General features: G+C 45.2%; 1 protein-coding gene across 1 annotated transcript; it reads left to right on the plus strand.

Moving 5' to 3' along the window:
* Positions 1 to 264: 264 nt before the first annotated feature.
* Positions 265 to 8,667, plus strand: FKBP6 (FKBP prolyl isomerase family member 6 (inactive); the record flags this gene model as incomplete). Its single annotated transcript, XM_081090274.1, has 8 exons — positions 265 to 321; positions 389 to 527; positions 1,356 to 1,445; positions 2,189 to 2,391; positions 3,609 to 3,728; positions 6,573 to 6,767; positions 6,891 to 7,000; positions 8,577 to 8,667. The coding sequence occupies 8 exons, from the start codon at positions 265 to 267 to the stop codon at positions 8,665 to 8,667; spliced, it is 1,005 nt and encodes a 334-aa protein (XP_080946400.1).
* Between the last annotated feature and the right edge of the window lie 5,858 nt (positions 8,668 to 14,525).

Genomic DNA, 14,525 nt, shown 5'->3' on the forward strand with positions numbered 1-14,525 from the left:
GACCCCACTGCGGGCCCGCCCCCTCACGTGCTGTGCCACGTGCTGCACAGCCGGTCACGTGCCCGGCCACGCCCTCCCTGGCCGACAGCCGAGAGCCGTTGGCTGCCGTTGGTGTGAGGCCCCGAGCTCCTCAGCGCGGCCCCTGAAAGGAATGCCTGGGCCAGGGGCAGGCGGCAGGGCATAAAGGGCGGCTGGGCTGCAGCCTTCGGGAGTTCCCTGGAGTCGCGGGGCGCGGGGCAGGTGCCTCGGGAGGGTGACGTGGACATGGTGGGGGACACCCGGACTGCGGGCGCCATGCGAGCGGAGGTCGCCCCTGGCCAGGTGAGGGCCCCGCGCGGGCGAGCCAGGGTGGGGGCGACAGAGCCAGGGTCAGCGTGGGGGCGCTGAGGCTGTGTTTCCTCCCCGCAAGTCTCCTTACCAGAGGCTGAGCCAGTGGATGCTGGACATCTCCGGGGACCAGGGCGTGCTCAAGGACGTCATCCGCGCGGGCGCTGGCGAGCTGGTGGTGCCGGACGCCTCGGTGCTGGGTAGGCCGCCCTCGCCCGCGGGCCGCCATCTGTCCTGGGCAGCCGGCGGCGCGGGAGGACTGGCGGCTTCCGGGCACTCATCTTGGGGGGAGGGGAGGCACTTGGATTGGGTAGAACATGCTTTGTTAGAATTAGATTATTTTAAAAATATACCTTATTGATTTTTTTACAGAGAGGAAGGGAGAGGGGTAGAGAGTTAGAAACATCGATCAGCCGCCTCCTGCACACCTCCTACTGGGGATGTGCCCGCAACCCAGGTACATGCCCCTGACCGGAATCGAACCCGGGACCCTTCAGTCCGCAGGCCGACGCTCCATCCACTGAGCCAAACCGGTCAGGGCTAGAATTCGAATTTTCAAGAGGAAGCGAGGGAACCCGTGTCCCCTTGGCACGACGCCACTGTGAACAAGGGGCACTTCGAGGCCCCCCAGCCACGTTTCTGACCCTCGAAGCCCAAGGCAGGCATCCAGACGTTAAGCAAAGATGTGTTCCCATCAGGGTACGGGCCAGTTGAGGGGCATCTAATTCTGTTTTTTTTTTTAATATATTTTATTGATTTTTTACAAAGAGGAAGGGCGAAGGATAGAGAGCTAGAAACATCTATCCTGCCTCCTCCACACCCCCCACTGGGGAGTGCCCGCAACCAGGGTACATGCCCTTGGCTGGAATCGAACCTGGGACCCTTGAGTCCACAGGCTGACGCTCTATCCACTGAACCAAACCGCTCAGGGCCTAATTCTGTTGTTTTTGTGTGATAATTAAAGAGACGTGATGTTAGGGAGGTGAGGGCATTGGTCCGTGTTTCTGTGTCTGTGCCCTCTGTCCTAGTGAAATATTCTGGATATCTGGAGCACATGGACAAGCCTTTTGATTCGAATTGCTTTAGGAAAACGCCCCGACTCATGAAGCTGGGAGTGGGTAAGTTCACAGTAGGAGCTGGAAAAGAAGGGGTGTTTGGGGGGATTGATGAGGGACAGCGCGCTAGGCCTGGGAAACTGTCCCGGGCACAGGTTCTTTGGGTCGGTTTTTTGAGGCTGGGTTTTTGCTAAACCAGCTAGCTCTCGCCTACGTTTCCCCTTGAGACCTGGGTACAGGGAAATGTCCTACCTGGCAAGGTTATCTTTGCATCCTGACCTAACCATTAGGCATTGTGTTCTTGTTTGTTTAAACATCTGTTGAATGCTTGCTACCCACAGTGCACGCTGAAAAGAGCGGATGTACCCAGGTGATTAGAACGTGGGAGCCGGTGTGGTGGTGGAGCTTGACTCGTGTTCAGACAGCTACCCTGGTAGAATCGGTTAAGTTCCTGGGAGGGATACCCACTGCTGCAGGAGCCCTTAATGAAGGCATCCTTAGCTCCAGCTGGGAAGATCAGGGAGGGTGTCCTGGAAGAGGCCGCATTGGAAATGAGCCCTGAAGGTTGAATAAGATTTCAATCAGGCCAGACGCTGGGCATGGGGAGGAAGATGTTACAAGAAGAAAGGACTGTGTGAACCAAGATGTAGGGGCCAGACTGCTGCAGAGCCTAAAGAAGTTAGAGTTGGAAAGTGAATTGGGGCCACAGTGCAGAAAGAGATTTGGACGTAAGGAGGAAAGAAATTGATAGCACTGGAACAGGGTACTGGGAGAACTTCAACCAAGTTCTTTGTCCCTTCTTCCAGATATTACCCTTTGGGGCATGGAGCTGGGCCTTCTGACTATGCGGAGGGGAGAGCTGGCCAGGTTTCTATTCAAACCGCCCTATGCCTACGGAACACTGGGCTGCCCGCCCTTGATCCCCCCCAACTCTACTGTCTTATTTGAGATTGAGCTAATTGACTTCCTGGATTCTGCTGAATCAGACAAGTTTTGTGCCCTGACCGCCGTAAGTTCTGGAGTCCAAATGTCAGCACTTGATAGAGAGAGGGTTGGGTTTGTGTTTTTGGTAATTATCATGCCATGCTGATGCTCCTCTGGCCCAGGTTCCACCCCTGAGGCTCCTGGGTGGTGGCGGCAGCGGCCGTGTTCCCCCACTTCCTGCTCGGCCTTAATGTTGGCCCTTAGGTGTGGGTCACGGTGCTAGGCCAAGGCCAAGCTGTGGGTTTGTTATGGACCAGCAGTTTGAGTTGATTTTTCAGTCAGTCACCTTTGCCTACTTCTCTCTGCAAGATAGTGGGCATTTGCTTCTCAACATTAAGGTTGGATTCCAGCAAGTGAAGCCTTGGTAGTTCATAAGTAGTGTGAGCATCTAATTTGTTGTCCAAGCCAGGACACTTGAGAGTGACACCAGGACATCAGGTGTAAATGGGATAATCCCAGGAAACGTGGGACATATGGCTTCTGTTCTCATAATTTAAGTGTTGCCATTTCTTTGTTGCCTTTACTTAACCCTTCCTATAAAGCTAGGGCTTTAATCTCGTTAGTAGTTAGAGGCACACTTTGTCATTCTATCTCACACTGACTGTATATGTGATCTTAGATGTCCACCCTAGATTTGCATCTGTATCCGATGTCTCCCCAGCTAAACTGTCAGCACCCCAAGTGAGGAATCTTACCCTTTTTCATCTTTACACATAACAGGTTCTTGCAGATGCCTGGGTCCCACTTCTAGTATACTGATTTAGAATCTCTGGGTGGGGGGGACAAGACATCTGCCTTTAAAAAGAGGTGCTATGGATGATTTTGATATGTACCCAAGGTAGCACATTGTGGCTATAAAGACCAGTGTGGCCATGGGCAGACCAAGACCTGTTAAATTTTGGTTGATAAGTAGTTCTGATTTCTGTGCTTGACAAGTTCCACCAGTTTCTAATTCCATGAAAACTGCTGCTTTAGGGAATATCTCTGGGAGGACTATAGAAGGTCTCCTTTTGGCTCTAGCTGTGAAGTGGAGGCGATGACAACACCGAACTGCTGTGGCTTCTATTGGAATTCACACAGATGACCTGGGCAGAGGCACCTAGCCCAATGCTTGGCACACATACGGCAATAAACAACAGTCCATAATCTGAAGAAGAAAAATGGAACAGGTGTAATTATACTGACATTGTGGCATCGTAGCTTTCAGTTTTCTTATTGGGTGTCCTTATCTTTGGTCCTCAGGAGCAACAAGATCAATTTCCACTTCAGAAAGTCCTAAAAGTGGCAGTTACTGAACGGGAGTTTGGCAACTACCTTTTCCGCCAAAATCGTTTCTATGATGCCAAAGTCAGATATAAACGGGTAAGAATGCTTAAGAAATGTGTTTAGATCCTGAAATTTTTCTTGTTTAAAAGACATAGATGTTGTCTCTTTAAGAAAAATGTCAGTAAATCTCATTAACCTTCTCATACTAGATAGCTGGGAGAGGGGACAAGGTATTTGGGGGAAGCCTGGTGTTCTGTGTCTGCTACTAAATGCTGACTACATAGGTGTGTTCAGATTGTGAAAATTCATTGAGCTGTATTTATTTTTGTACTTACCTATGTGTGTGTATGCATTTCAGTAAAAAGTTAATTATCTATTTACTAGAGGCCCAGTGCACAAATTCATGCACGGGTGGGGTTCCTAGGCCTGGCCAGCGATTGGGGCCGATTGGGGCTGATCGGGGCCAGCCAGCTGGGGGAAGGGGGTGGGGGGGATGAGGCACCGTGGGAGGTTGGCTGTGGGAGCACACTGACCACTAGGGGCAGGTCCTGCATTGAGCATCTGCCCCCTGGTCGTCAGTGTGCATCATAGCGACTGGTCGACTGGTCGATTGACTAGTCATAAGGGTTGCTTAGGCTTTTATATTTATAGACTAGAGGCCCGATGCATGAAATTCATGCAAGAGTAGGCCCTCGCTGCCCCAGCTGCCCCAGCCGCCTTGGCCCTCACAACCCCGGCTTCCTCTGGAAGGTCGTCTGGATGGTCGTTCTGCTGTTCAGCCATTCGGTCAATTTACATATGCTTTTATTATTATAGATTTATTTATTTATTGTTAATCCTCACTTGAGGATATTTTTCCTTTTTTTTTTTTTTAAAGAGAGAGTGGAAGGGAGAGGGAGAGACAGAGAAACATTGATGAGAGAGAGAGAGACATTAATTGGTTGCCTCCTGCATGCACCCCAACCAGGGCCAGGGAGCTTGCAACCGAGGTATGTGCCTTTGACCAAATTGAATCTGGGATCCTTCAGTCCACGGGCTGACACTTTAACCACTGAGAAAACCAGCTAGGGCAGTAAAAATTTTTTTTTAAATTCTCATCTTAGTACTGTATTAGGCCTTCTATCAACTGATTTTCCACCCCTCTGAGAAGTTTCCTATCTGACAGTGGAGATTCATTTAACTCTCTGAGGTGACTCCCTTCTTGCCAAGTTTTTTATTGTGATTTGGCTTCTTGTGTAGGTTATGCTGACAGGAATTCGCTGTGCTTTGTAACTCATTCAGTAAATATTATGAGCACTTTCTGTGTTCCAGACTCTGTGCCTGAAGTTCTCAAACAGGGCAGAGTTTAAAATCTAGGGGTAGTCTGATTTTATATCTCATTTGCATATGAGCCTAAATCATTCAGGATTTGCACTCAGCTGCAAGCAACAGAATTCTGGGAAACTGTTCTTTAAGCAAAATAGATATTTACTTTTTCCTCACATAAAAAGGGTGGCAGTCCAAGGCTGTAGAGCAGTTCAATGAAGCCACGAGGGATCCAGGCTCCTTCTGTCTTTCTGCTTAGCCACCCTTACATGTGTCCTGTTTTTCCCCCCAAGATGGTCATTCAACTTGTTAGCATCACATGAGTACCTGAGCAGAAAGAAGAGAGGGGAGAGGAGTCTGGTGTGTTTGTATATTACTTCCCTTTATATTTCATTGGCCATGTTAAATGGACAGTCCTTAGCTGTATAGGAAGCTGGGAAATGTACTTTTAAAATTAGTACATTGCTGCTTTGAATGAAATGGAAGTGGTTAGGAGAAGAGAAGGGGAATAGATATTGGTTACTCAGCTAACAGTATCTGCCACATTTGGCTTATGTGAATATGCTTCAGAGAGAGAAGAGAGGAGAGCATGCATGTGCCTGTCTTTTGGAATGCTGACAAAATCTGGTTCTTAAACTTGGATAGTACAGATTTTGTCTCACAGTTGAATCATAGATACTATTCATAAAGTTTCTTGAGAGCCTGCTTACTTGGAAAAATTTTTTCTCTTGAAAACAGACCACTCCTTCTCTCTTATTTCCTGGGTCTGATCCCCTGAGGCAGTCACTTTTTAATTATATCTGCTGTTTTTATGATATTCTGGTTCATAGGTCAATGCTCAACCACTGAGCCACGCCAGCTAGGCATCTAGTTTTTATGATATTCTGAATTTATAAATGACATGCTTTAGTTGCTCTTTCAGACATTTTTTTTTTTTTATTTCTCATTACAGAAGGTAAGGCTTTAGTTCTCACTTCTACTTTCCCAGTATTGTCATAATTTTAATTTTTTAAAATTGATTTTATAGAGGGAGAGAGAGAGACATCAATCCATGAACATGAGATGTCTTTCCATTTATTTGTCATCTTTAATTTCTTCCAACAATGTTTTGTAATTTTCACTGTACAAGTCTTCCACTTTAAATTTATTGCTACTTATTTTATTCTTTCGGTGATACTATAAATAGAGGTGTGTTTTTTTTGGTTAATCCTCACCTGAGGATATTTTTCCATTGATTTTTAGAGAGAGTGGAAGGGAGTAGGAGAGACAGAGAGAAATATTGATTTGAGAGGGACACATTGATTGATTGTCTCCCACACTCACCCCAACCAGGGCCAGAGATCGAGCCTGCAACCGAGGTATGTGCCCTTGACTGAAATCAAAGCCGGGACCCTTCTGTCCGAAGGCAGACACTCTATTCACTGAGCCAAACCAGCTAGGGCTGGAGTTATTTTCTTAATTTCATTTTTGGATTGTTTATTGTTAGAGTGTAGAAGTATAGCTAACTCATATATTGACCTTGTATCCTGAAACTTTGCTAAATTTTTAGCTCAAAAGGATTTTTTTGTGGATTCTTAGGTTTTTCTGTGTATAATATTGTCACTCCTCTTGACCACCTGTCTTTCCTCTCCACAGGCCTTGTTACTTCTCTGCCGGCGATCAGCACCCCCTGAAGAGCAGCACCTGGTGGAAGCCGCCAAGCTTCTTGTTCTCCTTAACCTCTCCTTTACCTACCTGAAGCTGGAGCATCCCACCAGGGCCCTGCACTACGGAGAGCAGGCTCTGATTATTGACCAAAAGAATGCCAAAGCCCTCTTCCGTTGTGGACAGGTGAGTTGGAGGACAAGGACTTGAGAACAAATGCCTAAGCAAAGGTGGCAATGGTGTTCAACTTGGGCAATGCAAAAAAAATGCTCTTTCCTAATTATGCTTTTAAATTCTGTCATTTGACAGGCCTGTCTCCTCATGACTGAGTATCAGAAGGCCCGAAATTTTCTAGTCCGAGCCCAGAAAGAACAGCCCTTCAATCATGACATCAATAATGAGCTGAAGAAACTGGCCAGGTGAGACCTGTGTTTGCACTTCTGCTAACAGAGAAAGAGAGGCATGATGATGCCCTACGGTTCTGATCTCTCCACCTGGGGATGTTGTCCAGCGCGTGTTATGAGGCAGCGCCCCCTAGAGCTAGTTGTTTGAAGTGTTCAATACTCTAAACCAGCAGCTCCTAGTGGGGAAGTGGGACCAACTCCCAACTACATCTGTCTGGATCATTTTCCATCTCCCTGTTTCACTCCTCCCCCTGCACATAAGCACCCCTAAAAAGGAGGGCTAATGTGATTTTTAAAAGGGACTTGTTCTTCAGATACTCCCTTATTTGACACCAACTGTTCTCAACTGACTGCAGAATGGTGCCTTATAGACCCTGGTTTAATCTGAATTGATCTTTCAGGTCTGATTCATACCCATAGAGTGTTTTGTTATCCAAGTAATATATACACACACACCAGTCCTTCAGTAATGTAACTATTTATTTATTTGTTTATTTTAATCCTCACCTGAGGGTATGTTTTTTATTGATTTTTAGAGAGAAGGGGAGTGGGGGAGAGAGAGCGAAACATTGTTGTGAGAGAGAAATATCAATCAGTTGGTTGCCTCCTGTACAAGCCCTGAATGGGGATCGAACCAGCAATCTTTTGGTGTACGGGATGATGCTCCAAGCAACTGAGCCACCCAGCCAGGACCAGTAATGTAACATTTTATGATTATAGAAATTTCATGTTCATTGTAGAAAATTTTGAAAATATCAACATAAATTTGATATTCTACTACCCCATAATATATACACCATTTGTTTTTAAATATATTTTTATTGATTCCAGAGAGGAAGGGAGAGGGAGAGAGAGCAACATCAACGATGAGAAAGAATCATTTATCAGCTGCCTCCTGCATGCCCCCTACTGAGGATCGAGCCTGAAACCCAGGCATGTGCCCTGACTGGGAATCGAACTGTGACCTCCTGGTTCATAGGTCAATGCTCAACCACTAAACCACACTGGCCAGGCTACATCCACCGTTTTTTAAGATGTTTTTGTTGTTGTTGTTCAGTATTGGTGAATTTCTCTACTCCTGTTAACATTAAACATTTTATCCAAATTGCTTAGTTAAAGCTTTCTTGCAATTAAAAAAAGCTGATGTATGTGTACCTCTTTATATATAGATCCAATTGTATTTGGGGCCTTTTAGAATTTTTCAACAATTTCCTTTCTGCTAGTTATAAGTGTCCTGTCAGGATAAATGTAGAAATTTTGGAATCTAACCATTCTTTAGCAAAAAAAATCTCAAGATAAGTTAGTGGTTATTGAGTGCGAGGTGTCACCTGGCAGCTTCACTGACAGTGGCTCCTAGCCTTCAAGGCTGCCATATTTTCAGAAATGGGCTTTTTGTCCAAGGGCTTCCTTAACAGCTCTTGGGAGCCTCCACTGTCTCACCTAGCTCTCCAGTATTGCTTCCACCCCCTCCCGATTCAGTTTAAAGCCCACTGAATTTTCAGTGCTTCTGGAGCTGAGTGGAGAATTCCAGCCACCAGATGTCACCTCCTACAAAGACAGACCTCTAACTACTGTGTATTTCACTTTACAGCCACTACAGGGACTACACAGATAAAGAGAAAGAAATGTGCCATCGAATGTTTGCTCCTTGTGATAATGGCTCTACAGTAGGAGAAAAGTAAAGGTAATAAAAGGACTAAAGCATAAATGGATTTTGTCCAGCAAATATAAAAATGTGGTTCTCATCAACCCACCAGTGGCTGTCTACAGCTGAGGATGAAGGGGAGTAGCAAAATTCCTATTGAAGGTAGTGACACAAGTCTAGTGCAGAATGCACACACTGTGGGTCTTCTCATAGAGAAGATCATAGAAAAGTTTGGAAAGTCCATCCAGAGCTTGTGGATAAGTTTATAGGTTTGTGAAGCCTTAGGCTTTAAAATGAAAACAATTTTTTCATATTTTATGTTAATCTCTCCCTCACAGAAGCTTGGAACGTGAAAATGTAATAGTCATTAATGTGATGGTTTATCTGAGCTTTGAAATGAACAGTAATACTTCTCTTATCTGGTTTTTCCTGAAGGCCTCCAACTTCACTTTACATCTAATACATCATTAAAAAAGACTACATTCAAATGTCAAGGGGTAAGAATGAGCAGTGGCTCTGAAGCTTTGCTTTCTATTAAAATTGGAGATTTGAAGATTTTAGAACCAACAGGGAGCAGAAGTTCACATTTCTACCACAGCATTTACCTTGTGATTTAGCAGGCACAGGGTTAAGGTTTCCCATGAGTACATGAGATAAACCTCTCATCTGGTTTACTATTACTTAAGAAAATTAATGGAAACAAAATCACCTGCCTTAAACACCTGCTTAGCTGGGTAGATAACTCTGCTCTCGAGAGAGAGAAGTTAAACAAGGGACAACAAGAAAACAGCTGCCCAACGGGCTCTTGGTGATAAATCTCTCCTTTGTTACTACCTACATCCCTTTACAAAAGAGGCTTGAGAGAAGAAGGCAGTGAAAAGGCCTATTCATCCCAGACTTTTTCACAGGTGATCTACAAACTGCTGCTGTCTGCCCTGTCAGAAACAACCTATCCGTATCAGAAATAAATGTTGCCTTCCTCACTGACCCTGACCCTGTGACCCTGGCCTTCAGGTCTTTCAGGGACATTGGAGTATTTGAACTGATATGTGAGACAGAGGATTTCTCTTATTTGGCTGCTGTTAATGTCCAGTACAAATGGAGGCCGGTGGCTTTTTGCAAGACATTTTAGACTGTGACCTGGTATATTCTGCCATTTAATGAATATCCAGTTCTTCCAGGGTCCATCCTAGAAACAGATCTTGGAAAACCCAGCAGAGCAGCAAGTTCCCTTTCCATCATCTTTACCTCTCAGCTTTCTCAGTCTATCAGATTTTTTGGAGCCTAATGATTTTTAGATGATATCCCATGCATTTCTAAATCGTGAGTGTTTGTCTTATCACCAGCAGTGACTGGGGTCTAAAGTGGTTGGGTCTAAAGTGGTTATGATTGTCATATTCCTGTGCTGTTGTAGTTGTAACATATTGTGGCTTTTGTGTCATTGGTATTTTTCCTACTCCACCTTTTCCCCTGTTGTACTTGTGCTGAGTTAGTCACTTAAAATGTCTAGGTCTTTAGATTCTTTTGACAATATAATTTTAACTGAATAGGAGCATTTAAAATTTGTTCTTCTCAGATGTTAGGTATTCCTGACTAGTCTTCATCTTGTCTCCTAATATATTAGACAGTTACCTTAGTGTTCTAAGCCTCTGACTGTAATAGACAATTTTTTTTTTAGATCAAAGGCCATGTCTTTTTCATCTTTGTATTTTCTAGTACCTGGAACTATGCCTGGCGCATGATTAGCACTCAGTAAATGTTGGTTGGATCAAGTGTAAAATAGCGGAAATGCTAGACCAGTCTCTTTGAAACCATACCCCCCAGGCTGGCTCTTGTATTGGCTGTCAGGATTGTTGTTTAGTACCAGTGACAGAAATCCATCTTTATCTAGCATCAGCTAAAAAAGAGAATTACAGAAGGGATCCTGGGTTAGCTCACTGAATCAAAGGAGGAATTGAACAACCAGTACTCAAGTAGGTACCTGCAGTTCTGAGGGCCTCAGGGTCCTGCTCTCATTGCTGCTTTATTCTTTTCTGTTATAAGGAGTGCCCAGACATCCATTTGCACAGTCTTTCTATTTAAGAGAGGGCTCTCCTTATCCCACACCTTCCTCCTTTTCTTGTACCAACCATAGCTCCAGTTTGAAAATCCTAAGGCAGGACTCTGGCCTGGTTTCAGGTGTGTGGAGTCCCATGAGTGGCACCCCTTCTTTGCACCACAGGTTAGGGGAGCAATGGTTGTTTGAAGAAGGTTGCTGCTCCTCAAAAGCAAGGGGATGAAGACAATGGGCAAAAGGTAAGAGGCCCATCAAAGGGTATTTAACTGTAGCAGCCACTCGCTGTTCTGCTGAGTTGTGCCCTTTAGTCTTGCTGTTACAGAGCGGTGGGTCATTTGCCAATTTGGTGAATTAGGAATCTCTTGCAGCTCCTCCTGCTAGGAGCTCAACAGTGGAAAGAGCAAATACATCCATAGTTCTGCCATAACGTCTTTTTCCTTAGTTTGGATTTTCAGAGGGCATGGAAAAACACAGACCTCTGCATGGAAGTGTTCCTGAGGGTAATCTAACAAGTCAAGATGGTGGTCAGTGTGTTCACTCATGTACATCAGAAGACCTAAAGTTTTATAGGACCCCCACCTAGCTAATATTTGATAAGCTGCTTTGAAACTGCTTTCCCTGTGGTTTGCAATGCAGTATTCCTGTTTATATATACTACATTCAAACTTTCATAAATGGACATTTTCTATACCTACTTGGTTAAGATCTCACATACATCCATCCATAGTAGTGATTTTACCAGGGGCATCAAAGAGCTTTTGTAACAGATGCTGTCATAGCTGGAAACATTTGGAATAGTGTTCTAACTTTTTTCTTTTTTTATTTAATTTTATTGTTGACAGTATTACAGATGTCCTCCAATTCCCCCCCTACTTAAACCCCTCCTCCCATCATCCTGAATGAGTGAAGAAGAGGGTCCCACTGCACCACCTCATTACTCCTTCCCCAAGTACCTCTTGAGAAATGATGGTTTTCACATGCCCTGGCAGGTGCTATGTGGCACTGCTGGTCTGCAAGGGTAGTGCTCTAATAGGGAGGACAATCAGTTGGATCACAGAGTACACAAGAAGAGTGCTATGATGGGCAGCATCCTGACCAGAGAATAGCTTTGCTGAGGCAGTCCTGAAGCTTCAAAGGGTAGTTGTTGACCAGTTGTCGACCAGGTATTGTCCTGACCTTTCAGTCTTTTTTGGAGTGTGGACTGTGTTCTATAGGCATCAGAGGAGGGGAAAGATGTGATCATAGTTGGAGAGATGATCTGACAGGCTCATGTAAGAAGGGGCTGAAGGGCTGTGTTGGAAGCATCAAGTCTGGCAGGTAGAAGATGTTTGAGAAGTGATGACAGCCTAGAAATAAAAGCACCAGCAGAAATTGAAAGAAGACAGGAGTATGAGGCCTCCCATCTAGAATGGATGGGAGGTGCTTTCAGTCAAAAGAATTTTAGTGGCAAATGAGAACTTAGTTGATATAGAATGACCATAGAGGGTGTACAAAGTGACCCGTGGGCAAAGGTAGAAGGAACTGAAGCTATTTATTCTGGAGAAGAGAAACTTTAAGTGGTATGTGTTAGCTAGTGGAATGAAGTGGCTTGGAGTGGAGAGTATGAAGAATTAGGAGTTAGAGATGATCACAGTGAACTAGGAGTGATAGAGAAATCTTCTGGAGGAGAAGGCAGAACTTGAGTGAGTTCACAAGGCTAATTGGTAGGCTTGGCTAGACAGAGGAAACTCGCCCTCATGGTTTGTCATATTTTATTTTAATGGCATTGCTCACCATTCATTTTATTTTTAATGTGTTTTTATTAATTATTGTCAAAATATATATTAAAGTTATTTTATATGCCAGGCATTCTTTTGTATGTTTTATGTGGATTGTTTTTACTATAATATCTCTATATTATAGATATCTCCATTTTATAGATGATGAATTAGACATGAAGAAGCTAAGTAACTTGCCAAGGTCACAAAGCTAGTAAGCGATAGAGCCAGGGATTCCAACCTTGGCAGTCTGGCCAGGCCACCAAGTTCAGGAAACAATCAATACAAATGGGTTCAACAGAAGAAACCAATTTTAACTTGAGCTTCTTCTGGGGATTCTTACATATCGCTAAATATTCTGTTTGTATTGCCATTTCTTGATTTTTATCAGTTTTGGACATGTGTCTATAGACTTCCTGCTGTGATATGATACAGTACAATCTTTTTCCTCCCTTTATAGTTCTACTAGAGGCCCAATGCACGAAATTTGTGCAAGAGTAGGCCTTCCTTCCCCTGGCTGCCGCCACTGGCTTCCCTCTGTCACCTGGGACCCAGGCTTCCCTCCCGCCACCGGCAAGTACCTGGTACCCGGGCTTTGCTCCAGCTGCCGGCAGGCACCCGGGACGCGGGCTTCTCTTTGGCCCTGGCTTCGTCCAGAAGGACGTCCGGAATGATGGCTGGTCTAATTAGCATATTACCCTCTTATTAGTATAGATTACTACTTTTAGAGCTCCTATTAGATTATTGTAATAAAAAATTACACTCATATTGATGTTTCTGATTTTGTAAGCTAAAGACAGTATTTTCTATACTCCACTTTGTATAATGAGAATATTACTAACTGAAAAGCCAGTGCTATGCTTTTTAAAAATTTTTAAGCTTTAAATTTTTCTTCAATTTCTAATTGAATTTCTTTTATTTTCCTTGATTTGTTTGCATTTATCCTTTTAAAAACCCTGTGGTACTACTAGTATATAGTATGCATCTTTCTTCTCAGGGAGCTTCTTGGAAATCTCTATGTTAGTGTTAACAGTCTGCACAGATTTCCTATAGGCTTGATGCACAGCTGCCATTCTGGGACTTCTTTCATCTCCTGGGTTGAATCCACTGTTTCCTAGATACCTTTTTTTGGTTTACTTCCTTGTTCTGATATTTTTAGTAATATTTTAAAATGAGATGTAAAGAGAAATTTTCTAACTCCTTATATGCCCAATTCATACTTACATTAAGGATATAAAAATATATATATACTAGAGGCCCGGTGCACGAATTTGTTCATGGGTGGGGTCCAACTGGCCCACCCTGATAGGGGCCGATTGGGCTGGGCTGGCTGCGGGGAGGGGCCATGGGTGGTTGGCAGGCCTGCCCCGCCCCCTGGTCAAACTCTCAGTTGAACTCCCAGTTGAGGGGACAATTTTCATATTAGCCTTTTATTATATAGGATATATATATACTAGTAGCCCATCACGCAATATTGCATGCAGTAGGCTGCCCAGCACTTCCACAGGAGCCAGCGGGAACCGCAGCGTGCTGCAGGGAGCCGTGCGGCTTCCACGGGAGTCACACAGCTTCCGCGGGAGGCAGAGCGACCTGCGGCACCTATGGGAGGCAGGAGGGAGCCGCATTCATTCTGCGGTAGGCAGTGGGAGCCGGGAGGGACCCACACCGATTCCATGGGAGGTGGGAGGGACCCGCACTGCTTCCACAGGAGACGGGCCCACCGTCTCCTCTCCGGGCCTGCGCTTGGCTGCAGAGGCCCCCCCTGTCCCTGTCCTGAGCTGGGCGCGGCAACGAAGCAAGCATTCCGCCAGGCCGCTCACGCTACCCGCTCTCAGCAGCTGCCTCCCCAGGACTGGGGGACTCTGGCAGGGCTGAGAGGACTGGGTGCCGCCATCATGTGGCTATGGGCACCACTATCTTTGTGACAGAGTGATGGTTAATTTGCATATTACCCTTTTATTAGATGGGACATACTAGAGGCCCAGTGCATGAAATTAGTGCAGGGGTAGGGTTCCTAGGCCTGGCCGGTGACCGGGGCTGATCGGGCTTTCTGGCTGCTGGCCGGGGCCTTCCTTCATTCCA

Source organism: Myotis nattereri (genome assembly GCF_964212035.1).
Source record: "Myotis nattereri genome assembly, chromosome: 4".
NCBI classification, from domain to species: Eukaryota; Metazoa; Chordata; class Mammalia; order Chiroptera; family Vespertilionidae; genus Myotis; species Myotis nattereri.